At 36.5% G+C, this 27957-nt stretch overlaps 1 protein-coding gene across 24 annotated transcripts in view; it reads right to left on the bottom strand.

The window, feature by feature from the left end:
* LOC124875148 (calcium-activated potassium channel subunit alpha-1) overlaps positions 1–27957 on the bottom strand; it is a 143674-nt gene that overhangs the window by 60747 nt on the left and 54970 nt on the right. For all 24 annotated transcript variants that reach the window (XM_047377050.1, XM_047377059.1, XM_047377054.1 and 21 more), the window contains exons 3-8: positions 19759–19820; positions 11447–11540; positions 10388–10499; positions 2776–2851; positions 2106–2181; positions 1281–1448 (exon numbers count right to left, since the gene is read on the bottom strand). In XM_047377050.1, the coding sequence (XP_047233006.1) occupies positions 1281–1448; positions 2106–2181; positions 2776–2851; positions 10388–10499; positions 11447–11540; positions 19759–19820 (588 nt within the window). The remainder of the gene's footprint in view (positions 1–1280; positions 1449–2105; positions 2182–2775; positions 2852–10387; positions 10500–11446; positions 11541–19758; positions 19821–27957) is intronic.

Here is a 27957-nt window from a genome sequence, read left to right as displayed (position 1 = left end):
AGCAGGTGAGAGATATGCCGATCTGTGGTAGAAAAATAAAAATGATGAAAATCAAGAAAAAGCCTTATAAGCCATGTTTTGTCCAACAAACACATGCGTCGGGTTGATTTGAACACCACAGGTTAAAGGATGGCAAACATTAACACTGCACTGCTGCACAACAACCTGAATTGCCTAAAAAATCTGTTAATTTAACTTTAAACAGCATAGCGAGAATGTTCCCATTTCTGTAAATAAAGTAATTAGCTCTCCACTCTACCTGGTCACATTAGCGGTTTGTTTTAGCTGTCCCACTATTTAGCTGTCTATGTTAGCTGTTTGTTTTACCAGTTACCACAAATTTTTTAAGCAAACTGTTCGAATTAACTCTTCTCAGTAGCTGTTTGTATTAGTGCTTCACTTTTATACTGAAGGTATTTAGATGGCTAGGAGAACTTGTGCAGAGTGACAATTAGTAATGTTGCTGCATCCATAACATCTGCACTTTAGCAAATCAAACCCAAATCTTTCACTGTGTTTGTTGAAAGAGGAAGGAGAGGCTGGTGTCATCTGAAACTTTAGCACTCTCAAAATTATTAAAAGAAGCAAAACCTATTAAACATTCCTGCCATAAAGTAACAAATAAGTACAGTTAAACCCAAAATAATTTATATGCCTGGCAGATTACCAATATGTTTCCATATATTGCAAAACCAAACCGTTTTGCACTGGCTTAGCCAGAGTCTAGACTTGAATTCTACAGAGAATCTGTGTAGAGAGCTAAGGATTATGATGATAGCTCATCACCAAAGATATATCGCCGAAATACCTATAGTGACATGCAATAAGCTAGTAATTATTTTTTTTAAATGCTTTAATTTATACATAATTTTCAATATGTTATTTTCAAATAAAATAGATAAATTATTTATTTCCCAAAATGAATAGTGCTTTTTTGTTATTTTATTATTTTGTGAGAGATGCCTGTCTCATTTTATTATCAGAAACAAATTTCCTGGAAAAATAAAAAAAAACAAATTCATATCTAAATCTGCCAGGGGTATGAATAATTTTGGGCTTAACTGTAATAAAACCACATTTTTAACTTTGTCATACTTTGTATAATTCATTTAGTACTTGACATGCAACATATTTGGGTGTAGTGAACAACATAAAACATTATAAATAAAAGGTGTACTGAGTTACAGTAAGTCCCAGCATTTAATAACACCTTGCAGGGTGAGATATCTGGGTGAATGGAGCATTTTAAAGCTAGGACAAGTAACAAGAGGGATTTTTACCAAACCACCAAGAATAAAGAAGACCATAAACAAGCGGCCAAGGGTGGTTTTTGCATAAACGTCTCCATAGCCGACGGTCGACATCGTAACCATGAGAAGGTAGACACATTCCCAGTAGGAAAGTGTTTGGGAATTTTGGTTTTCCCAAGGATCCCCTGAGTTTTCCACCTGGAAGAGAGGTTGAGATTTACAGAACCAAAACAATGTACAGTTTTCATTTATGTTTTGTTTATTGTGTAAATATGATATTTACCTGTTTTTTAAAAAGTTGCTTCAGCCAAATAAAACTCTATAAATATTCATTTGAAATGGCCAATACAGAGCATGTAATTTGTGGAATCATCAGACTGTTGAATTTTACATTAAGATGTTTTTTAATTGTTCTGTTTAGACTTTAACAGTGTAAAATGGGACAACAAAACCCTAATGGAAACCTACAGATACAATATAACTAAACGAGGGTAAACATAAAACAAGTGCCGGACCACTAAAACTTCTTTGTATGCTTTTTCCTCGTCTTTCAGGTACATCTCAATAAATAAGGATATCTTTATAAAGTATTATTTTTGGAAATCAATTCAAAACATAAAACTGATAAGCAGATAAGTAATATTTAAATTTTGTAAATAACTCAACTTTGGGTGTCATTGAGCCATAATCATCAGAATTAACTGAAAGAAACACTTGAAAAATCTCCCAGTGTGTGTAATGAAGCTATACAGTAAAGTTGTTTCACTTTTTGAATTGAATTACGTAAATAAATGTATTATCTCATAATATTGTAATTTACTGAGATGTACTTGTAAATAGATATCGATGACTTACCAAATGAATGAAGCCTGCCGCAGTTAGCCATGTGCTTATGAAGATTGAACACAAGTTCACCAACTTAATGGAGTTGCTGGTTTTAATTACACACACACACAAACACACAAACAAACAAGCAAAAAGACAAAAATATGATATATCAACAATATTTTCTTTATTCACTGGATGTCACTTTTAACAGACATGTAAAAGTAATCCAATAAAAGTAATTTATGGTATTCTGAGCAGATAATGTAAATGCTGTGCATGAAGGATGTTTACAGAAAGTCCAAGCCTCTTTAAATAATACATAGATTCTAGGTCTTACTGTGGTATAATGTCCTTGCACAAACTCTGTCAACATCTTTATGTGTTACTTTCATCTGACTCAATGACTAAGAAGATTATTCTGAAGGATTTTGTTATGCTATAATCTTCCTGACATGACATCAGTGCATAAAGCTTTAATTCTAAGCAGCAAAGGCAAAAACAGAAATCTGCTTCATCCCAGGCTGCTTGGTTCGAGAATTCCTCTTCAAAGTTGCTTTTAATCTACCCAAATTAAATTTTACATTTATTTTCCCACAAAATATTCCTTCCATTCAAAGCCCGCTTAAAAAGCCATTAAGTTTAACATTACAGATTGGTGACATCAAGAAAAAATAAGAGAGAACATCAAGACTCTTACCTTGTCTTTAGAATATTCAAAAATTGTAAAATTTCTGAGAACTGCATCAATCTTAAGGCTCTTAAAAACCTCAAACCTGTGAGAAAAGAAATAAAAAAAAAACATTCATAACTTGTTGGAATGAAACAGAAGCAACATCGACATTCAATCGTGGCTTGACAATGACAGCATCATACCTTTCATACTCTCATCCATATTTACCAGCTTTAATGGATTCATCATGATAAAAAAAAAAACAAAAACAAAAAAAACAAAGCAACAAGCAACTCTAAGAACTTAATACATTAAAAAGCATTCAGAAAAAACAGGTTAAAAATAAAACAAAAAGTAGATCAGCAGCAACCCAAAGCATTCTCTCGTTAATTCCAGGAGCCTCTTTTTGGGCCGGCATCTATCTTACCCAAGCGTTATTCCTGCTAGGCAAAACTGAGATTAGGGAGAGATGAGAACCTGGATTAGAGTAAAGACAGATGGATTCTGTCAAGCCAAAGTGAATCGCTAAACAACCGTGACGTCAAATCCAAAATTTGAGGGTATTTATAGAGGAAAGAAAAAAAAAACAGCGCTGGAGACTGTTGCCAAGAGTTCAAGGACGACATAACCAACAAAACCAGCTGTGCCAACACCAGCCTGAGCTTGAATTCCAAGTAAAATGATCTGTAACAAGCACATATTTTTAAAAAGCACTGCAGTAACAGGGTTTCCTAATTTAAATGTAAGACTTTTTTAAGACCATTACTATTTAAAGCAAGCAATTGGAAAATCAAGCTAAAAAAATAAATCAAAACTCAAATACTTCTTCTGTTTTGCTGTTTTGTCAATTTTCCAGATGACCAAACTATTTATATATCTGACAAACGTAATCTAAAATACAAAAAGCAGTTTTCAAAATGATGATTTTATTTATTGAGGGACAGAAGCTACGCAAACCAACATGGTGCTGAAAAAGTGAAAAAAAGTTACCCCCCTTGTTAAATCATGACTTAACCATAATTAACTACACTTTTTTACTATTTCAACAGCTACATCCAGGACAGATTACTGCATGACATGAAGAATCAATTAATCATTTAACTATAACCTGTCTGACAACATCAAGTAGGTTAAAAGATCACAAAACGCAACATAATGCCCCAATCTACAGAAATTCAAGAACAGATGAGAAACACAGTCATTGATATATATCAGCCTGGAAAAGGTTATAAAGCCACTTCTAAGGCTTTGGGGCTCCAGTAAAACCACAGTCAGAGAGATTATCCACAAATGGAGAAAATGTGAAACCGTAAACCTTCCGATGAGTGGTCAGCCTACCAAACTTACTCCAAGAGCACAACTCATCCAGAAGGAAAAAGTCCAGAACAACATTGAAAGCACTGTAGATCTTGTTAATCTCAGTTACAGTCGATGTTCATGATTCTACAATAAGAAAGAGACTGAGCAAAATGGCCCCATGTGATAGTTCAAAGGCCAAACCACTACCAACCAAAAAGAACACAAAGGCCCATCTCGCATCACATGTGGAAAGATGAAACAAAAGTAGAACTTTTTAGAAGATGGGTGTCCTGTTACATCTGCTGTGAAAAACAGTTCTGTAAAGAAAATAGGGTCAAAATGTTTACACAGCAATTTGAAAGAATCATTTTCAGTTTTTACAAATGATTAATAGCAATGATTAGGGTTGGAGGGCAATTATTTTTTCACATAGGGTCAGACTGGTTTGGATAGTTTTTTATCAAAATAGTAATAACATTTGAAAACTATATTTTGTATTTACTCGGGTTCTCATTGTCAGTCAGTCAGTCAGCATTGTAACTAATATCTAACATATCCAATAACTACACTAAGTTAAATACAACTTTTTCACCTTAAGTTGGTGTTATTGTCTGGCTCTGACATGTGATTACACTGTTTTTCCATATACAAAACCTCTCTTCAACACTTTCTTATGCAGTATACTGTAAGCCTCACAACGGTTTTTGACAACTTCTGAAATCCCTGTTTTCAAGCGGAACCTTGTTGAACATTTAGATTTCCCTGATGAAGGAGAATGTGGTAAACAGGCAAAGAGAATGTTTAATTCTTGATTTCCTACAAAAACTGCAATAAAACAGCTTCAGGAGCAGGATCTGGCTCACAGGGAAGGTTAAGAACAATAAATTCCTTCCAGTAGGGCTGTTTGCTGTCCAGAATTTTATGGGTTTTTGAATGCGTAATAACATCCAAATCCCCGAAGCAGAAATATATCCCAAGAAAAGAAAAGCCTTCAGACAATTTCTAAAAAATACAATTTATAATTGACAATAATAATAGAAGCAATGAATTAACAAATGTACACATTTAAAAGACCTAGAATTCAAAATAATATTTAAAACTTTTAGAGCTTAAAATTGAGATTTTTAAATTGAATATAGAATAAGGTAAAATAGAAAGAAAGAAAGAAAGAAATTTGAATATAGCTACAACTACTACACATTTGAGAGAAATTATCATGAAGTAAATTTAATCTCTATGAGCATCAATTGAACTGATAATTTTCCTAACTGAAGCAGCTTTCTGTGAATGTAAAAATGTCACAAACCAAAGAAGCTGCGTAAATAAACAATCTTCATAAAGTGACTTCCCATATGCCTTTGCCAAAGCTTTACAATTAGCATTTGCCAGGCTGGCAGCATTATATGCCGCCAAATCCTGAACCAGCTCCAGCTGACACATACGATACAAACAACTATGAACATGCCAACCTTCCGCTTCAGAGAAATTCCCCTCTGTGCTCTTACCCCAGTAGGAAATCACGTGGAAGCATCCACCAAGACTGAAGCAGAAGCTGTCCTGTTCCTCTTTGTCTGGGACCAACCCGTGGCCCATTCTGACCCTGTAGCCCTTCTGGAAGAGCTCCCCAGTTGATTTCTTGCGTCTGGTTGTATTTTGGACCGTCTTAGAGTGCGTATCCCCATCAGGGCCCCTGTACACTAACATTTTTGTTGGAATCATATCTAGAAACTGCTGCAACAAGCTTCTAGCTTCAATAACAACAACAAAAAAATCGGCTCCTCTTCGTCACTGTTCTGAAACAGCCTCATCAGGCAAAATCAAGTAGAAAAATTGCTCTCCAACAAGCAAAATCAGCTCTGTCTTTGAAGACACATTGGGTTCAGATTTCTCCCAGTACTTTGCAGCATTCTCATGCCGATTCAGTGCAAGCTTAAAGCAAGCCCTTTTCCCATCAGGATATTAGAGTGTAAGCTCCTTTAGGATTCATCCTGGGAAAGGAAGAGGCCAGACTGCATTCATGCACATCAGCTGGTTTTACAATGTAACCCACATCTCATCTCTGTGACTCTACAACTGCTGCTCATGAACAAAAGTTCATTCTCTAATCTTGGACGAGAACAGCTTGTATCTTTGTTGCACACGATCATTCAGCAAAGCTGTGCATTAAACGTTGGGAAGTTGTGGTGATAATAGTATGTGTGTCATAGATTCAGTGATTCCCAAATAATCCCTAAATTAATCACAGCTGATGTATTAACTGTAATTTGAGTTGACGCCGGAACTAATGCACAACATTTGAGATGTCATCGTAAACAGAGAAATTACAGCGGCTGAGAGAAATCATTCCATCTGTCATTTAGTGCCATAGCAGGGAAAAAATCCACACCAAATATTAATCCTTACAGCGCATGTACGAGTGGGGTGTACGCAAAAAACATCATTTCAAAGTGTTTAGATTGAGTATTTGAATTGAATAGACATAATAATCTGTGCCAGAATAGTCCTTCCTCATTTTTCATGGGGTGTACGATGCTTTAAAAAGACACAGGAAAGAAAAAGCACATTTAAAAGGAACATTTCACATACATTGTCAAAATTAGGAGTGCAGACTGCACATTCTGCAATCTAACTGAAAAGTAAAAAATAAGACTTTGATCTAATAAAAACACTGTTTAATTTCATAAATCCTTAAAGAAAACTGTAATTATTTTAATGTGAACTAAGTGCAGCGAGTTATTACAGCTTTGTAGTGTGTCTCTACCTGCATTGCACATGTAAAGACTGAAATTTATGCCAGTTCTCAAGGTCTGAACATGTCTCTGAACATGAATATTTTACTCTTGCCAAAGATTCATAATTAAATTTAAGTCCAGACTTTGTCTTAGGCATCGTAATACATGAATAAGCTTTAATCTAATCCATTCAATTGCAGTTCTGGCTCAGCTTCAAGAGTTTTGCAGCTTTACAGTTTTCTCCCAGGTTTGTCCTGTATTTAGCTTAATTTATCTCCCTGTCAACTCTGACTACGGTGGGGGTTATAGTCAGGGTGATGTATTACTTTTGCACTGCACAAAGCATTGTGTGTGTGGTCCAAAAAATTCAATTTGGATCTCATATCACCTAAGCTTCTTCTTTTACTGACATTAAATTATACACAGGTTTCAATGGTTTCAATGGTAATTTTATTGTCCTTAATGGGAAATTAATTTCTAGCATGTCCACTAAACAGCAGGTGGACTCTATTTACAATAAAGGTTACCTCTAAAATTGATTGGTTGCACTGATCAGTAGTATTAGAGTAAAGATGACTGAAAAACAACACACGAGACTTTTTTGAGTTTTCTTTTTTTGTTATTTATTTGTCATTATTTTTACAATTTACTACTTTGTGTTGGTGTTCTACAAAAATATTCAAGGCTTATGAATATTTTTACAAGGCACTGTGACATAAAGGCACTGTTGTGATGTTTAATCAGTATCTTTGTTTGGTCTTGGTTTCTAAGAAACCTCTGAATCATTGTAATCTAATATCCTTTAAATTAGAAATTACTCAGTGTAGGGACTTTTGCTTCAGTAGTGGACAGCTTAACACTAAACATTGTTTGGATTTTTAAAGTTGAAACATTTAAATCTTATAAGAAGAATAAGGCTTCACTGCATCATTTCCATTGTCAGAGATTATTTCGATGCTCATATATTCCACTCCAGAGGTCCGAATCCAAACACTGCATAAAAAATATTGACTGCATCACAAGATGGCTGATATTACTTTCATGAAATAACAGATATTGTTTTGTATGTAAAATGCCACATCTCTCCATGTATGAATGTCATGCACAGCTGAGCATGTTAATAAAAGGGTATTTGTAAATACTGAGAGATAATTTGTTTCAAAGTGTTTGGACAGCAGGATCGGTAGATTGGTGGCTTGGATGAGCAGCGTGTGCAGAAAATACAGACACTGGATGAAAAGAGAGCAACTCCTCCTGAGCTGCTAATGACCTCGTCATCTGTTTGACCCCGGTTTAACACAAATTTAAGGATTAATCAAGCATTTATTCCCGAGTATTGAGTAAAATAGCAAAAACATCAGTACAGTTAAATACTCGGTGTTGAGTCATTCAAGACTGAAAGGACAACAAAAAGAAAACCACCTACACGAATGGTAGCAACAATGACATAACAGCGATGTAACAGCAACGCTGCGGTGCTGCTCATGCAGTTTGAGGCAGGAACTTGAGGAAAAGAAGCCAAGATGATCACCGACTAAATGTAACCTCAAAGGTACCAACCATCACAGATGATTCAAATTCTCAGAGGGATGTTGTGTTTTCATCTGTCCTAGACTGTCTTGAAAATTTTAAAATGCTTGTAATTAATATTTCATTAAGCTTTTTGATGAGCTTTCATTAAAAAAAACCGAACAATATGGATTTAAATATGAACAAAATCTGAAAGTAAAGGTCCATTGGGTTCTTACAAAGTTTTAACTTCCTAATTTCATACTTTTACAGACTCAATTTTCTAGATTTTTCCAGTCAGTGTTTGTGACATTATGGTCATTTAAATACAAAATAAAAACTTATTACCTAACATTCAATTAGCTGTTGTTCAAAATTGATCAGTGTTGATATGACGACAGATGGAAATAAATACAGGGCAATACTGGAAGAAAGTCTGTTGGAGGCCTGTTAGACTCTAATGGAATGGTTTGATCTTGGCATATTCATGTCTTAGAATGGCTCAAAGTTCATACCTACGTTTGAGAATCTGTGGCAAGACAAACGACAGACCTTGAGCTATTCTGCAAAGAAGAATGAGCAAAAATCAGTCTTTGGCTATATACAACACTGGTAAAGACAAAACCAAAAAGACTTGCAGCTGCAACTAATGTAAAATATAGTTCTACAGTGTTGGCTTAGGGGAGCTGATTACAAATGCTTACAAATTCTCCCCAGACACAAAATTTAGAAAACCATGTATAGCTTTCCATCCCCTTCAACATTATGCACTACTTTGTGTTGGTCTAACACATACAAACTCAGTAACTTAGACATAGTTTTTGCAAGGCACTTTGTTCCTGTTCTAGAAGAGTGGGAAGAGCCAAGAAGAGCATAAACGATACAATTTAATAAAATGTTTTCACACAAGCTTCATTTAAAACAAGCAAAAATTCCACTTGCTCCGGTTGCTCCATTCAACACAACTGGTCACACAAAGCAATGACAAGCTCTGAAAGTAATCTTTAATATCCTAAACGGCAAGCAGAATCCAGAAGGTCCACTAGATGGCAGCATTAGCCAACAATCGGTTTGTGTTGCTATCTGCCCAGAGGGCTCATAACAGAGGAAAATTGCACACCTATATCTTTCAGCCCATCTGCGTCTACATCTCCAAAGCAGAATATATTCATTGCTAAAAGAAGAGCTTCCATTATTGCATCAACCAGATAAAACTGAAATTCAGCAAAAAAACAAAAAAAAAAGTTACCTTTTGTAATCCTGTAATTCCTCACAGACCTCTCTGAGTGATGAGCTTCACACATTTAGTGGATTAACTTCTATTCTAGGCTTCAAGTCACTTCAAGCTAGCAAAAAACATTTTTCCTTTTCTCTATTTACCCCCCAAACATTTTGTTTGTAAGTTCCACTAACAGTGTTGTTAGTAGCACTGTTGCCTTGCAGCAAGAAGGTCCTGGGTGTGACTCCCGGCCGGGGCTCTTTCTGCATGGAGTCTGCATGTTCTCCCCCATGCATGTGTGGGTTCTTTCCAGGTACTCCGGCTTCCTCCCACAGTCCAAAGACGTGCCTGTTAGGTTAACTGGTTTCTCTAAATTGCCCTTAGTTGTTTGAATGAGTGTGTGCATGGTTGTTTGTGTGTTGCCCTGCGATGGACCGGCGATCTGTCCAGGGTGTACCCCGTCTCCCACCCATAGACTGCTGGAGATAGGCACCAGCTTCCCCATGAACCACTATGGAAGAAGCGGTAGAAAATGACTGACTGACTGACATTTTGTTCTTTTCAAACAACACATGTTTGAGTGTTTTTACAGGTGTTGCTGGAAATCCCTGCTGGAGTTGAAGGGGATCCAAATGATGGTCGAAGCCCAATGTCAAATGCAAACCGGTGTTAAAGACAAGGAATCAAGATAAATATTACAATGAAGGTACATTAATGCAGACTCGTGTTAGAAATATAAAATCTGATATTGTAAGGGAGAAAACAAACATTAATCAAATCCATACAGACAGTAAAAACTATTCCTTCATCAAGGAGTTAAAGTTTTTCTGCTTTAATGATGAATTTATCTGGTAAATAAAAGAAAAGAGGTCCTCCTTACCAAGCCAGCTCCTGTTTAGGTACACTGACACGAACACTGGAGGAACTGTGAAGAAGTCCACCACCGAATTCACCTCAAGCCAGAACCAAAGCTTGTCATTGGCAGCAATAAACTGTGAAAATAAAAAGAAAATAAAGGAAAACCAGTTTTAAAGTATAGAAAGTTCACAAGTCAATCAGCTGAGAATGAAGAAACACGTGTTGGTTCATTACACAGATATATTTCATGCATTTATTTATGCTAATCTTCTCAAAAAAATATAGAATATAACATAAGAACACAATAAAATATATTTTTATAGAGAAATGTCACATTATGTCATGTTAGGGCCTACACAGAGTGCTGTATCATACTGTATTAATGAAAAGTTTAGTGGAAGGAAAACATAGGGTGGCTTTTCACAGAGTGCTTTATCATAGCATATTAATGAAAGGCAGAGTTGAAGGTAAAAACAGTGAGAGACAACGGTAGTCTACACAAACAACAGGGATAAATATCGCCTTGAGAGGATTATGAAGCTTTCTGGAAATGCTGATACTATTTTTCCAGAAGGACTTGGCCCCTGTCCACACTGACTATGGGGCCACTGTGATTGATTGACTAGAAAACTCGTCTAACCTTCCTTCTCCATTCACCTCTCTGTTCCCTCTGTCCACTTTAGGACCATGGGGGGCAGAGCCTTCCCTTACTCTGCCCCCCAGCTCTACAATCGGCTGTGAATCTACTTGATGTTTGTTTGGATGTTTGTTTTTTGTATTACCTTCTTTAAAGGCAACTGTGATTGCTCTATGAATGAATTCTGATGATTGATTGATTGATTGATTGATTGATTGATTGATTGATTGATTGATTGATTGGTTGATTGATTGGAGACACACAGACAAACTAAAGGCTATCTATTAAAGCAACTAGCACATTCAGTGCATGTACTGCCCAGTACATTCGCATACCTTTTCAGTAAGCTAGCATTCCTGTATTTAAAAGAATTTTAACTGATCTACTGTACAAGACCTGAGAACCAGATATTGTAAACATCTCACTAGTCTAATGTTTACTTACACGGAGGCCAAAATAGAGCAAGAAGAACACGTTGAATGCCATGTCAATCTGCAAGGTGATGTCTTTGTAGAAAATGTGACAGTCCTCAATGGGACTGTGAAACACAGGAGAAAAAGAGTGTTTATTTCCTTGGGAATATGCTGACAGTCAGACCAAACATTTCAACGTGTGTGTAAAATAAAGAATAGAACAGATGCATTCTTCTTTTCCTGAAAATGCATTTTTAGAACTTCCAAAAAAAGATAAACACAAGTGTTCAAAATAGTGCATTAATTTGTATTTCCCAAAGATTTTATCTGTTGAGAAAATGCATGCATTCATTGTAACACAAGCAAGAACTGGTTGATATACCTGGTTAACCCTTAAATAACTGCAACAATCTCCAAGAAACACCTTGTATTCCAGAAGCCATCTTTCCCAATGAAAATTGCGCTGCTTTCCTCTCAGTCTTGCATTACCCATCTCATGGACATAGCAGGATGGACATGCAAGGCCAAAAGCAGTAGTTTAAGGGTTAACAATGCATGCAGGAGTCATGTCTTCATCTATGAGATCAGGCAGCCATAGCAAATGCTAGCAATGTAGTGAAGTCTCACCCTCAAAACGCTTGTATCTGGCACGAAGAGTTCAAATAAAGAGACATAATTAACCAAGCAGAATGAGTAAGTAATTAGTTAGTGTGATGATGGTGTACTAATATTCATGACCTGGAAGTTAGAAATATTATTTAAAAGTATTTTTCACACCTGAAATAAAGACAATGGCTTACTGTACAACAGGCATTAACGAGGACAGTAATAAAATGGTTAACTTAGTGCATAACATTATTGTGAAATAATTAATTATTCAAATGAAAAGCTCAGTAAAGCCACTTTACTGCCCATAAGTACTTATTAATTGGAAGGATGATGGTTAGTTATGTCAAAACGTTGGTATGAAAGATTTAGGCGATTAAATAAATAAGCCAATATTCACGTGCCGTAATTTCAACTTTTTTTATGCAGTTTAACATGTTAAAGGAATGAGCTTCGTGTTAGGAACCCTTTTTGTACAATGAATAAAGTGTCCCGGAAAACAAGCCTCAGCGTATGTTTGTCCAAGTTTACATTTTTTAAATGTTTTGCTGGAAGAAAAAAAATGTCAGAATTAAAATACCAAAAATAACCATTAAACATTTGGAAGTTGCATTTTTTTAAGGGGAAATATTGAGTTTTTTTGAAGTGGTGTTCTACATGGCCTTTACCTGCAGTCAGTATTTTAATTGTGGAAGACAGTAGTCTGAGCGACCTTAGTTCAGAGAAACTAGAACTAAATTAGGACTCAGTGGAGAGCTGAGCTAACAGCTAGTCAGACCAGGGAAAATTTTAGAAAACCATCTCAATGATCTCAAAAATGTTATAACGCTTCATGTGAAAGCTACAAGTAACACACAATGTTCCTTTTAAAATGTGTTGCAAAGTGCAACCTGCTAAAAATAAACACAGTAATGCCCTGTCGCTATAAAGCTTCAAATCTAAGTTGAGAATCAAAAGAAAAGAAAATTGTATTGAAGTTGGGATGGCAATTGGGAAAGTTAGAGGCTTGCCAGGCACCCAGAGTGCAGACAAATTACCGGTTTTCCACCTCCCTTCACAGGCATCACTAATGCACACCAAGAGCTGCAATCACTGTGCTATTTAATACCTCGTGGATTATAGAAAATTGTTTTTGTTATGTAAAAAAGTAAAATCAAATAAAAATAGCATGCTGTGATGAAAGATGTTTATGGAGTTCCTAAAGCAGGATTAAAGTACTTTGGGATTATTATTATTAAACTGAGTTGATGCAGAACCGTGACATTGGGCTGATATTATGTCGCTGATTGGAGGTCGGCGACGTTGATGAGGACTAACCATCATCACTTGCCTCATACAACATGTCATTCAGAGTTTAATTTAGATTTGTCTTTACTTCAGGATGAGTTGCTATTTTTCAGTTTAAAAAAATTGTTTAAAAAATATAAACTTGGATTTTTGGTGAGAAAGAGCAAGTTAATGTAACTATATTTAATTGTGGTTTGCTGCTTTTTTATGATGCCATCAATGCAATTTATCCATTAGACTCAGGATTATTTTCATTTAAACACTTTGAAATTTTTAGAAAGGAATAAATTTCAATAAAGGTTAAACAACAGACTCTTTACAAAGACTCTTGTTCCCTTTAGCTTGTCTACTCTCTTTTATGATTTAGTCAAAATGAGACATTAATTTAGCCGTTAGAGCAACTTTCACAAAATAATAAGCTGGTATCTCAAAATAATGTTTCTTATACCTTCTAAACCTCTGCTGTGCCATTTTGCTAATTTAAAAAAGCACATTATTGTGACCGAGGTCATTGCTGATACTTTGTTGGTACACAGAATCTGTTTTTTTTTTTTTTTTCAGATGCAGTAAGTAAGGCAAGTCCAAATTTGGTAATGTAATATTTCATTCCTGCACAACATGCTGCCAGAGTTGCAGCAAATCCACTCTGATTCACTGACCAGTACCTTGTGATGACTCCTCTCCTAGAAGCTTTGGCTGCTGGGAAGCTGTGCTGAATTTAAAACTCTGAAGAAAGCTATTTAATGACCCGGTCATAAGCCTTGATCTCCTTTAGAATACTGCAGTTGAGATGAGTGTTTGTTTTGCATCATATGCTATGCTAAGTTATTTTCCAAGTGTGTTACCAAATTCTGAATCTAAAACCAAAAGCCTCTGGATACTTCAAAAGTTCGGTCTTTCAAGAAAAACCCACAATCCATCAAGTGAGCTGCTGGCCAGCCGAGCAGCTCACTGTTCCATAAGTGATTCTTATATCATTGGCAGGTGTGGAACCATACATCTGAAGAAACCTGTTTTGAAATTAAAGGTGAACACCTGCTTGTGTTGGACCACAGTTAGGCATCTTTCACTATCCTGTTTCTGGTGGTCTTATATAGAAAGCTGAAGAATTACCTTGTGACTCCAAAACATCCCAAACCTTCCCTTTGTTTTTCTTTTCTTCCTTTTAATTTTCCCTCATAGATTAAAATAAGAACAACAACAAAAGAACAATATCTATAAATGTTGCTACAAAAACAAAAAGAGATACAGAAGAAAAACCTATCCTGCTATTCCTAAGAATAGTCCTCATTTACAGTAATGACACATCAGCCCTGCAAATCCCTGTCATTGCAGGGTGACAGAGAGTACAACGGAGACAGACCTGCAGAGCAGCATAATTGAGTTCCAGGCTGAGCTGGGAACAGAATTAATTCCGATATGGATCGCAACCTCTTCCTGCTCACAGAAGCACTCATCTTTCCACTGTGACGTTCCTCTGATCAGTCCCACCTCAGATCAAAGACTTTTGTTGCCTTCTGATGACCTCAAATTTTATTTTTACTTCTTTGTAACCCTAAACTAAACCTGCAGAAGGCAAAATATTGGATCCATAATGTTGTTGCTGTGGTAGGCTTTGGCAAACCTTCATACCCCTAACAGGTAAGTAAAAAGTGTGGCTGTTGCAATACATAAACAGTTTTGTATTTAAGATTGAAAAATAAAACAGATTAGTGGATTAAGTTCAACCTTGAAGAGAACAGGTAATCAGCACTTGATTTTATTGTTAAATTAAGCAAAAGCAAGGTTAAATATAATTTATTAATTTAGGGCTTTTAAACACATGTTCTTTTTTCAGGGTGGACTGGTTAAACAACATAAAACTTCGCAAGTGCACAAGTTTGAATTTCTTGCATACAGACTCAATACATACATATACTCCCACTGATGGTTAAATGTCCCTTAGCAAGTTTCAACTCAACCACGCACTCTTTGTAGCCATCCACAAGCTTCTAGCAAAATTCTGGCTGTATATCTGACCATCCGTCTTATAAGAATTGGTGGAACTTATTTAGTTGTTTTTCCACTCGGACTTCGTTTTACTAAAAGGAAGTAAACTGACGCATGACTTAGAGACGACAAGTTTGATGTTTGTCTGGGATGATTTTCTGTCACAATACACAGTTGTGTCTAAGTTTGAAGCATCTGACCCAACATCTCACAAGAAAATAAATTCTGATTCATTCATCTTCTATACCACTTATTCCATAGTGGGTCACAGCGGAGCTGGTGCCTATCTCCAGCAGTCTATGGGCGAGAGGCAGGGTACACCTTGGACAGGTCGCCAATCCATCACAGGGCAACACAGAGACAAACAGGACAAACCACAGAAAGCTTTTTTAATGACCAAGTCAAAGCCTAGTTTTGGATAGATCATACTGAAGTCGAGCTTCTAGAATGGCCCTGACCTCAACCCTGCTGAAAAGTTGTGGACTATGCTTAAAAGCATTTCAGACAACCAACCTATTTAAATGAGGTCTACGATTCTTATAAGGATGGTCAAAAATCCCACCAGAATTAGGCCAGGACCTTGTTTGACAAAAAAGTTCTAGTTTTCTGCAACTTTGGTAAAGGACATTTGTCAACTATAAGTGCAATTATATGTATATATTTGAGTTTGTAGATAGAATTTGACCCCATGTTGATTAGACATAATCCACAGTAAATTTAATCTTGTGCACCCACTTCTACTTTCTAAATATCCTTCAAGTTGTTGTATGATCCATTCACCCTGAAAAAATTTAAAACTCTAATGTGTCTTTACTAGCTCTAAATGAATATGATATTCACGTCCATGATGAGTGTAAGTGTGACTTCTCACTGGCACTGTATATTTGAGATTTAGGTTGAACAAAAGGGCTCATGCTGGCTTCTGCTGTTTGTGTCTTAAGTTCTGCTCCAGATCTCCTCTAAGTGGGTCTGATGTCTCCTCTGTGTCTCTTTCCATCGGGTCAGGCTGCCTGTCATATAACGGCCACAGTAACCTCACGGGACTAATTACCAGGAGGACAAGTACTGGCTCTGTCACAGTTAGTTGCATCTTCAAAAAAAAAAAAAAAAAAAAACAGAACCAAGTGCCTAGCTTTCGCTTCCTGCACACAGAGAAAAAAATACAGGAAAGGTAAGACTGAATGAGAACTAAAATGACACATCGCAATTAAAATGTGAGCCACTGGTGCTGCAGCATTATTTTTGACTAAGGAGTAAATTATGACATGAGGTTAAGACACAGGCTGAAGGTCAGGTTTTATTAAAGGCACCACAGGCCATTTCTGAGAACAGAATGCCACAGGTGGCTTCATTTAGGAGGTAACTCTACCTGAGCTTGTCAACATAATGAAATGAGATCATGCCTGCAAAACCACAACAAAATGAGCCAAGCCCTGAGCTGCAAGTGATCCTATGAAATAAAAAATAACCTATATGTCTGCCACCAGGACTTTAAGCCTGATTACACAAACTTAAAGCACATTTTCTCCTCTCCTCTGCCAAATTCACATTGCTCCCAGCAGGGAGGTACTCCCTCTGGCTCTGATCAAAAGCTATTATCTTTGTGTATTTTGCTGCACTTCTTAATGGCAGTTCCTGTTCAAACAGCATCAGCCTGCAGTAACAGTGTGTTATAGTGTGCAAGGACATTTTACTTCCTTTGGTCTGATGAGTGATGACGATTGTTTTGAACAGGAAGTCGGGCATTCCTGCCTGTTTGAAAAGGCCAATCTGGTTATGATGCCAATCGAAGAGATTTTATCAAAGCAGTGGCTGCTTGTTAGCAGAGGCCCCATGATGATTTACCTGAAAGAGTGTTTGATAAAATCTAATAAAAAGAGAAAGATATTTACCAATAACATGTTTCTAAGTATACTGCAACATAATTTATTACTTGTGCTTGGTAAAATATGTGTATTTTAGGCTTATTAGAAGTAGGTGTAATTCATTAAATGCCACTGAGAGGTTTACAGACACCATGGGCATGGATGTCGAATTCATTTTCAGCTTTCAAGTACAGATTTGAACCGTCCTTCTTTCGGTGGGAATGATTTTAGACGAAACAACTTCAATGAATTTCATAAAAAAGAACTGGGTGAGAAAAGGTTGAATTCATTGTGGATTTTTTCGAAAAAGCTTTAAAATTTTTACACAAGCTCAAAAACAGATAAAATCAGATATATATGTAGATAAACTGTATAAACTTTTCTTGTTTTAAGTCAATTATATTTTCTAAAAAGCAGAATGATGAAAGAGATAATCTTTAGATATATATTTTTTTTCTTTCTTCATAGTAAGAAGCTTGCATACAATAACAATTCTATGCTTTTAAACAATTTGGAAAAGCCCAGGAGTCTCATTTGCAAAAGTGTGTGTAGGATCTATACTAAAGGTTTACGTACGCCCAAAAACTAAAAATGTTATATGTCAAAGAAAATCCAAACTTATAAAACCGTGTGCTCACACAAAAGCAAGCAATTTCCCCCTTTATTAATCACAGCTGCACCTCAATGTTTGCGTACAAGGTTCTGCCTCATGTTCTGCCCTCTACACGCACACATTCAACCATAAATGGTCAATGCAAAGCACCTCATGAATGTCAAAGTGTATTTAAATGAGCCAGCTGATTAATGTTATCTCATGGTTAACAATGGCAACCACAGAAAACAGAAACGCATTTCACTAGGCCAAAATCCACGTGTTGGTGAGTGAGGTGAAGAGTCAAAAAAATATCATGTTTGGTAGCCACAGTGTAGGGGAAACTAATATATCAATTGGTCATATTAACAATGCCATTCAAGATGGCAGGTATAACTGCGCTTAGCGCTGACTGCGATATCCTAAACCTATGGATAATTTCAGAGATTAATGTTGTTGCTAAAAGTAGCTTCAGGTGGAGAGTTAAATAATTGTTGATTATGTTAAAACATACCTAAGCTAATTCGTGCTGGTAAGAGCTGGTTGCCAGGAACCCTAGAGTGGTTAACACCTATGATTGAACAGGATAGCGTGGTTCCAGCCGGTTGGTCTCTCCGAAACTGGACCCTGTTCTGCACAAGCCACTTTCAGGCCCCGTTTGCGTACACCATGTTTATAAATGAGACCCCAGATGATGATGTCATAGCTTTTTTAGCTTCTTATATGTTAATTCACAACATCTGAGTTCATATGAGGCATACCTGTTCAAATATTTTAGGGCAAAACCTCAAACACACTGCTTCCTTGTGTGATATTGTGGTATAAACATCATGAACCATTCTACTGGGCAGGAAGGAGACAGGATCTGTGTTCCAGAGATGAACGTGTACTAGTGTGAAATGTGAACCTGGTAACTGAACGTCATTATCCACAGTGAAACAAGTTCTGTGCCGACATGGACTGAAACGCCACTTAGCTGGGAAGAAGCCATCACTTCAAAAGAAACATAAAAGACACATTACAGTTTGCAAATAGACTCAGGGACAAACCCTTACATTTTGAAGACATCTCCTGTGGTCTGAATCCAAATTCAGGTGCTTGGTCATAATGGCCACCTGTACATTACTGTACATTCAGAGGCAAAAGGCAAAATGGTGAAGCTCGTAAGCCTGATAACAATGTCATAACTGTCAAGTACGAGCTTTGCACCATCATGGGGGTGTTTTGCTGCAGGAGGGACATCTGCATTTAGCAATATTGATGGCATTATGAGGAAAGAACATTATATTCACATACTGGAGAAAAAAAGTGTAGTAAAATTCCATTTGTATTAGGCCTAAAATGTATAACTTTGGATTGGAATAAATATGCAATAAATTCAAACTTGTGCACTCCGTTCTTTTTTTTTTTGTATTTGTTGAAGTTATTTGTTGTGTCAGCTCACCAATCTACAAAAGCATCTACATTTCAATCCTGTAAGACTCACATTGAAAAGAAACAGGTGGCGATCAGAGAAGTTTATTTACAAATATTTCTTTGGCGCTCGGACCCTGGAGGAAGACACGAAGACTGACAATGACGTGAGCTTGAATGAACAACTTATGAATAGAATTAGAGATGTCTTCCCCCTGGGATCCAACTGGTGGTGGGGTGGAGGCCTGGGGAGGTAGGGAAATCGGGAGGAGCTAGGAAGCCAGATGGTGGAGATGGGGAGGAGAAGGGTCGCAGCTCAGCTTGAAGAGCGAGGAAATCTGTGAGTGAAGATCTTTAAAGCAGAGCCTTAGAGGGTGATTGGCTGAGGAGGAAATGCGGACTCGATGCTGATTGGCTGGAGCAGGGATGCATGGTGGAGTCATTAGATGGAGCAAAGAAGGGGGTGAGTCTTCCCGATTGAATTTTTGTCAAAACTCCATGTTACTACTAACACTTTCCTTTGGACTGGCTAAAAACAGGGACATGCAGGGCACAGTGGCTTTAATAAGGGCATGTGGTGACAATACTTACTCAGAAGAATCTATGAAGTATATTACAAGGGCTCCAATGCTGAGAACGAACACGAGCACTACCTAGAAAAAAGAGGGAAATACCAATTTAATAACTTTGAGGTGATATCATTAGTAATAATACAAAAAGACAGATAATATGTATATTATTTAGAACAAGAACAGAGGAGGGGACTATTGCATTGGTTGTTATACAAATATTGGAAATGATGTGTGAAAATAAATCCATCTTTTATTGTAGTAGCATAACCCTAGACCAACATTTTTTTAATTTAGAAACATCCTAATTTATGCTCTACTTGTATACTTGATCAGTGTGTTGAGGAACCTTAAACGAGTTATCCATGAACACCTGTTTCTCTACGGTAAAAATACAATAGCTGCAGAGGCCCATTTCACTTAGCCACTCTTCAAAGTGGGAAAGACAAAAAAAACTTGTCAGTCAAGTAAGCCAATTTTCATAAATCCGGAAATGGCTGCAAAAATGGCTGTTTTTTGTGACAATACATTTATGAGATATTGTGCAGCACAAACTGGAACTGTGACACACAAGACTAAATTGGTCCCTACATTCTATTACCAACAGCAATAGTAAAGTTCACTGCGAACTTTACTATCATAGGGTCACCAAATCTTTATAACAACCATCTAATTTTAAGGCAAAATATCTTATTTGGCCAGCTGTGCCAAACATCATGGAGGTTTTTGTTGTTCTTTTGTCTTTACTATTGTGAAGATTGGCTAACATAAATGGACAATGCAAACAGTTGGTCTTGGATTAATTACTAAAAGTCACCGTTGCATCGACCTAAACATGTAAAATATTGATTAAACAAAATCTTCAATTACATTTCTCACAGAATAAATCCACTCACATTAAAGGCTGTTTTTTTCCTTGTAAGATAATGCTACTGGAATAAATGATGAATTTATTTATACACATCTGTACAAGAGATGCTAAAAATTCAAGAGAGTGCTGAAAACTGCATAAAAAAACATAAGTTAGGAAATTTGACAGTTTCTCTATTCAATTTATAAATCCACAGACAAAGAGTTTCAGTTTTGAACAACGGAGTCAGTACTCATCACTTCCTGTTTACCTGCCAATAAATAGACACAAAGGCAAATCTGCATGTGAAGTCAACTGGCATTGGAAGAGGAGCCCCAGTGACAGAAAGTGGCTTCATGTCGCCAAAGACACCGAAAAACAAACGAAGCATAAACCTGAGCCTGAAGCACCAGAGGTCAGGGTGGAGCAGACCTGCTATCCGAAACTAAGACATTATTTAAAATTTGTAAATCTGCCTCTTTGTTGCAGGACGGATGAAAGTGAATAAACCAAAGCATGGGGTAAGCTCACAGGCTATTCAGAGCAGACTGGGAGGTCAGTTGCAGAGTAGGAATGGGCCAGTATGAGATTCTCATGCCATGATAACGTTTAGTATAAGTGAATCGGCCTCTAATTGCTTTAATTTAAAAGTCTAAAGCAACATTTATTCAAATGCTTTATAAAATATTATATTGTACCTTATTATATTATATTTATATTGTATCATTTATATTATATTATATTACATTATTACATACAATATTAGTAAAGGCGAGACAAGACAGGTTTTATTGTAGAGCGCCATTCTTGCACGAAGTAATACAAAGAGCCTTAAAAGAACATAAAGAATCAAAGGTAAATTACAATAAAAACAAAAGGTACATTTAAACAATAACAGCATCAAATAATAAAAAATAAACATTAAATGTGCAAATTTAAAACAAATACATAGGTGAGACATCATGGAGATGACCTAATAAAGTGACCTTTGACCTTTATGGAAAAGCTGCAGTTAGCAAAAATGTTCAATCCCGATTTAAAGGAGCCAACAGTTTCTTAAAGCTTCTGCTTTGTACTTTGCTGTCTCCACAAGATTTTTGACTGTCTCTAACATGTCTTTAACATAATAATAGGCTGAGTTAGTTTTAGACTTTATGCGACACTCCGATTCTAGGTCTAAATCTATAACGGCAACCTGGGTTTCTTACATGATCTGTAACCTTTACCTCTGAGTCTAGTTGTAAGCTAATCTCTAACCTTGCCTTTAAGAATCCAAACTCAGTTACTTCTGTCTTTTATGCATTATGGTGGAGGAAATTCTGACCCATCTATGTCATAGACACTTTGATTCAGTGGCTGTAGTAGACTATGGTCACGTGGTGATATAGAAATATAAGTTGTGTATCATCAGCATATTTAAAGCATGAAATTTTGTTATACCCCATAATCTGAGCTCGAGAGAGCATATGTATATTGAATACAAGTTGCCCTAGAAGAAGCCTTTGAAAACACCACATATAATTTTAAAATAAAATAAAAACATTTTTATTGTGTTTAGAATAATACCTATATTTAGATTTTAAAACATAGTAACTATTGAAATAAGAACCTATTTGAGCAAAATATTACACCTTTTGTCTATTTCACTTTAGTTTTCAATGTGACCAGAAATATCTCAAAACAGTTAGATCTGTCTATTATGTAAGCCTGGGAAGAGTTAAGAAGTTTTCATTTAACCAGCTTACCGGCAGCGTGCAGCAACAGTTAGAACCTTCATAGTGCCAGAAAAAAACACTCCAAACATGTATGCCCTTTCTCTGGCCTCTTGCTGAAAGGACTTTGACCTGCAGTGATGGTATGACATAATATTTTAGCAGTTTTGAAACTCCACTTTTTTAAAAATCTTGTCATACCTTGATACTGGTAACTGGTTCATGTCTACTGCAGAATAATAGACTTAAGACTCAGGATCATTACTGAGAACAGACGAGTTGTCAGGTAGCAGCGCTGACACTGTTAGGCCTAAGGTGAAACTTAATCACCATCATCCATCCCAAATGAAATCCCACAGCACTTTAAGTACAACTAGTTAAAAGTAGAAAAAAAAAAGAAAAAAAGGTCCCATATAAAAATTTTCAGAAGAAAAAGAAGCTTGAGCTGTCTATTTCACTCATTATCTTGACACCAAAATCCAGATAATACAGTTCAAAGGTGACTTATGTCATGATGGATTTATTTGGCTAGAGAAAAATATTGAAGATTATCAAAAATGCTAGACAGAAGGTAAAACCTTTGTAGTTTAACAGGAGTACATGTTCTACAAAGTCAGTTAAAAACCAAATAAATAAGAGCAGCGTTAATGACTTTATATGCTTGTCATTTTATAGACCAGTTGTTACAAAATCATCTTTCTGTCTTTGGGTTACAAAAGACAGATATTTTTAGTCATTTACAGGTGCACCTCCACTGCCTGATTTTTCTAAATCAAAAGCAGAGCAGCTCAGTTATATTGTACTGAAAAGACTGTCCTGATTTTCTCCTTCAGACCCAATGTTTTGATAGATGAGGTCCTGACCCATAGAGACAAAGATATGAACAAAAAGGTTTCTGACAGCCAGCAAGACAGATGTTTTACCTCCAGAAATATATTACCGGATTATCACTGCCCCCGTCTGGCTTTCATCTATTTAGAAATGACACAATGGCCATCCGAACAAGAAACCATCGGACATGAATAAGGCCAGTCTAATTCCTTTCCATGGAGTGAAATTGTATTGTCAACCTGCAACCACTAATGGCTCCGTAATAACAAAAAGCTTCCGCATGTATTTTTAATCAGCTCCTCTTTGAAAGCCTGCAAATCTTTTTATGCCTTTGGCCGTCCTAGTTTAGAAACTGGAGACTCCCCTAGAAATTTTAATGCCTCCAGCAGATAAAGATCCAGCTGCAGTGGGAAGTTAAGCACAAAGGCCATAACAAGCAGCCATGAATGGGCTTGTCAATCAGGTGTCGGCAGATGGTGCCAGCATGCAACATTCATCCCGGTCAGATAACCATGCATCACATCTGTATTTCCACCCTTGAATCATCTGACTGCAGACGGCTCCGCCTACAGGGGGCATGGCCAGCTAAGACTCACGAATGGGCCAACCGCTGCACAACAGCTGAAGAGAGCTGCCAAGACGCACTCAGCCCAATCTGTAGCCCACTTATTGCTGTCAACACACTCTCCACCTAATGTTGCATGCAATAACAAGACAGACGGAAAATCACGTACGGAAAATGAAAATCCCAAATAGTTTGTGTATTTTCTTTTATTTCAGAGTGATAATCATTGAAAGTCTGTTTGAGCTCTAAAAGATAGAACAGGTTATTAGAAACAAGATATTATGCAATGCCTTAAAAATGTATTTTAATGCCCTGGATGTTTCTACATTCTGTCATGGTACAAAGACAAACTTTGATTTTTTTCATTTGGATTTTATGTGATAGTCCAACACAACATAGTGCATGATTGTTAAGTGGAAGGGCAAAGATATGTGGTTTTCAGGTAGTCAATCTGAAGACTATGGCATATGTATTCAGTTTCTTTTATACTGAAACCTCTCGGTAAAATCCAGTGAGCAGCTCAGGTGGGAGAATCTGGAAAACTATTAGTCAAGCACTAAATAAATCTGGTCTTTAAATAAGAAAACTAGTGTTGAAAGAAACCCATAAAAAGTCCCAATGGTTACTACATGTTCTACATTTTGAAATTCCAAACTCATCCAGACTCAAAAAAAAAAAAAATCCAGACATTTCCTAACTAATTACTTCTTCTCAGTTACCAGTACTATTTCTTTGAAACAAAAAGTGGTTGCATTCTGAAACACAAAATCTAAGGATAAATTACAAAATTACATACAGATAACCCAGTAAAACTGAACCAGTCAACAAGTTTGACCCAAATGCACGCTGAGACGACGAAGATCAAAGATAGAGGATGTCAGTCAGTCAGTCATTTTCTACCGCTTATTCCATAGTGGGTCGCGGGGGAGCTGGTGCCTATCTCCAGCAGTCTATTGGCAAGAGGCTGGGTACACCCTGGACAGGAAGATAGATGATGCTGTTGGAATAATTGAATATAGATTTACCTTATATTTTTTCCTTTTCTTTAACTTGACTATTTGATCTTTATAACCTTTCATGATGTATGTGTGAGTAAGGATGTGATGAGTTTGTCTGCAGGCAAGAATCAAAGGTGGAGCTGAGAAGGAAGCAGTCACAGATGAGGGTGTCATAAAGGCTGATCTTAAGATGGGGGAGATTGTGGAAGTGTGTTGTTACAAGATAATGGTGTTTATGACCTGTATACGTTGCAGCTGTTTTTCCCATCCTTTAGAGAGCAATGTTTTTTGTAACTAGGGAGCCCCAAAGATAATAAAAAGAGCGGTTTGGACAGATGGTTTTCAGAGCAGTAGGAGATTTGTAACTGAAAGCACATCTCTGTCCGTTCTCCTCGCAGCGAGTAAAGCAACTAATTCTTTGTCTTTCTCTTCTTTTTGTGATGATTATAAGTATTTTAGGTTGTTTGAACCTGACAGATGTAAATTAAATACAAAAAATATTAGAACCCCTGAGAATTATTTATTTTCCTTTTAGATAATAGAATAATGAATAACATTTGGGAAATCTAAAACAAAATCCTTTTTTTCAGAATTACCCACACCTGAGGGCCATTTAAAGTATGCTACAGATCTGGTGGAGAACACAGTAAACATGTGGAGAAAGGTGCTCTGTTCATATGACAACCAAAATGAACTTTTGCCTTATATGCAAAACACTATATGAGCGCGATCCTCACATTGAAAAGTAGAGGTGGCAGCATCATACTGAGGAGTTCCTTTTTTCAGAGGGAGCACGATGCTGGTCAGAGATGAAGAGAACATGGATGGAGCTGAATACAAGATTTTTATAGAATAACCTGTTACAGGGTGCAAACACTTAAGACTGGTTCAGAGATTCTGTTAGAAGAAGCCAGAGTACCCAGAGAGAACCCATACATGCACAAGGAGAACATGCTAAATCCTGCAGAAGGACCTGCAGCCCAAGATGCAAATTCAGGACTTTCTTGCTGCAAGACAACAGTGCTAACAACTGATCCACCATGCAACCATAGTTAATTCAATCCAATCATACAGACAGATTCAATGTCTGTCTATATGATCCTAGTTATTAAACAATGCAGTCAAGAAAATGTAAGAACAAGTATAATTTCCACTTCACAATTATGTGTTTCTTTGTCTTGGTCTATTAGACAAAGTCCCAATGAAATACATCAAAGTTTGTTCTAAAAAATTAACTTGGTATTAATCCTTTTGAAAAACACTGTCTATGATATGTTTGTATGAATTGTCATGGTAAAAAAATAAATTGATGCAATTAATGTTTCCAACTGTTTACATTTGATTTCTATTTCTTTTCAAATCTAAAAGGATTCTAATACTATGACCCTAACCTCAAGTCTAGAAAAACCTATTAAGAACAGGAATAGAAAAAACAAAAAGAACTGTAGTTATAGGTTAAAAGGTTTCAACTTAAGCGGCCTAATTAAAATATACTGCTTTAATACTTGCCTTTTTTAACCTGGAAAATAATAGAACAGGTAATAATTTTCATCCCCAATGTTCTTTCTCCGCAAATTATTACCCAATGATTCTACTCATTTTGCACAGGAGTCCCCTAGGAGTTCGCCAGCAGGTTTCAGCGGCTCGGAAGTGAATCTGCAAATATCAAAGAACACAATCATGCTTCTCCACTCTTCCTAGAGTGTGACTCACCATTGAGCAGCATGAATAGTGTGCCAGAGTGACAAGGAACTGCATTTAGGCTGAAATATCACTCAAGCTGCCTCGGCTGGAGGGTATATTTATGTATTGGGGTTAAATTCCATTATGGTATGAAATTTGAGGAAAAGATTGTCAAAAAATGAAAGAAAAAGGATGAATAAAGCACACTTATACTGAAAGCAACCTTTTTACTCAAAAAATAAGAATTTACATAAACAGAGATGCTAAACATTGTGAGCTATAACACTGGTATGGAGAAGGAAGGAATACAAAAATGCTAAAGCTGAATAAAGAATCTACTCATTGTTCCTGTTTGCATATTGGCAAGCGTTAGCATGTCAACACAGCTAGCTGCTCCAGCAAGTTCTATAAGTCAGCTTTAAAGGTCATGAGGTTAAGATATGTTTGTATTGTGTATTGCCATGTGGTAATCATGTAGATAGTGATAATTATTATTCAGTGTTGATTAATATTGGTGTTAGTGAGGACATTGCTTATTAAAAGAGCATATATTGTAATTTCCACAACAAAGGTTCCTAAGTGTGAGGGCATTATGTCTGGGCCACTCAGCTTGGTCACCAGTTCACAACACAATGTCCATATTAGAGGAGAGTAGTGATAGCAAAGTCTTCAGCTTCAAAATGAGCTTAGAAAATGAAATTGTACATGGTAGTTTATCCATTGAGGAGGACTGGGTTGAGAAAAATGTTCTCTAAGAGCAGTAGCTTAGAGACCTGACCAACCGTCACGCTACCAAGGAAATTGAAAACACTCTGTGGGGAACCAAATCTACCTTGAATTCACAAAAATAAAAAAGTTGACCAAAAAAGAAAAAGTAAAATTCTGCTGAAGTTTGGGTACACATAATATCTACTCCCCTTCTAAACAGCATTGTTATCCTGAAGAGTGTGCCAGTCAGTTTCCTCTACAACCATATCTCCAGAACAATGTCTTAATGGTCCATGCAGTGGTTGTGCAAGTCTCGCTTTTTTATACATAATTAGTCTATCATTTACTTATGAGATTCTAAAGTAATGTTGTTGTAAAAATTTTTCAAGGTTGCCATTTTACATTCAACTCAAACGCTATAAGATGGTGTACATTTAGATTTCTCACATGTCATTCACCCCTAAAAAGTCACTTTAATCTAATACGTTACATTGGAAAAAAGGTCAAAATATTGATTGACAGTCCATCACTCTCTCAGTCATTTAGTTCAGACACTGAAAAAGATTAATTGCTGTTTTAGCACACCACCTTGTTTTGCATAATTCTTATTGTTATTAAGATATTATTAATTTATTATTAATAGACATAAGCAGATGTTTTGATGACTGCTTTTGGTGGGTGAGAAGAAATTTGTTCACATAAAACTCATCTGTGTTTCCTGCATAAAGGATTCTTCGGGAAAGTGCTCACTCAGTCCTTTATGCAAAAAGTAGCTACAAGTTCTTTCAACATATTCTGGTAAAACTTGTAATTTTTGAGAAAACAATCCATTTTATGTTTACAGCACTAGTCAGTGATGTGGTACCAGATGGCG

Source organism: Girardinichthys multiradiatus, chromosome 10, assembly GCF_021462225.1.
Source record: "Girardinichthys multiradiatus isolate DD_20200921_A chromosome 10, DD_fGirMul_XY1, whole genome shotgun sequence".
In the NCBI taxonomy this organism is placed as follows: Eukaryota; Metazoa; Chordata; class Actinopteri; order Cyprinodontiformes; family Goodeidae; genus Girardinichthys; species Girardinichthys multiradiatus.
This window is presented reverse-complemented; position numbering and strand designations above follow the sequence as displayed.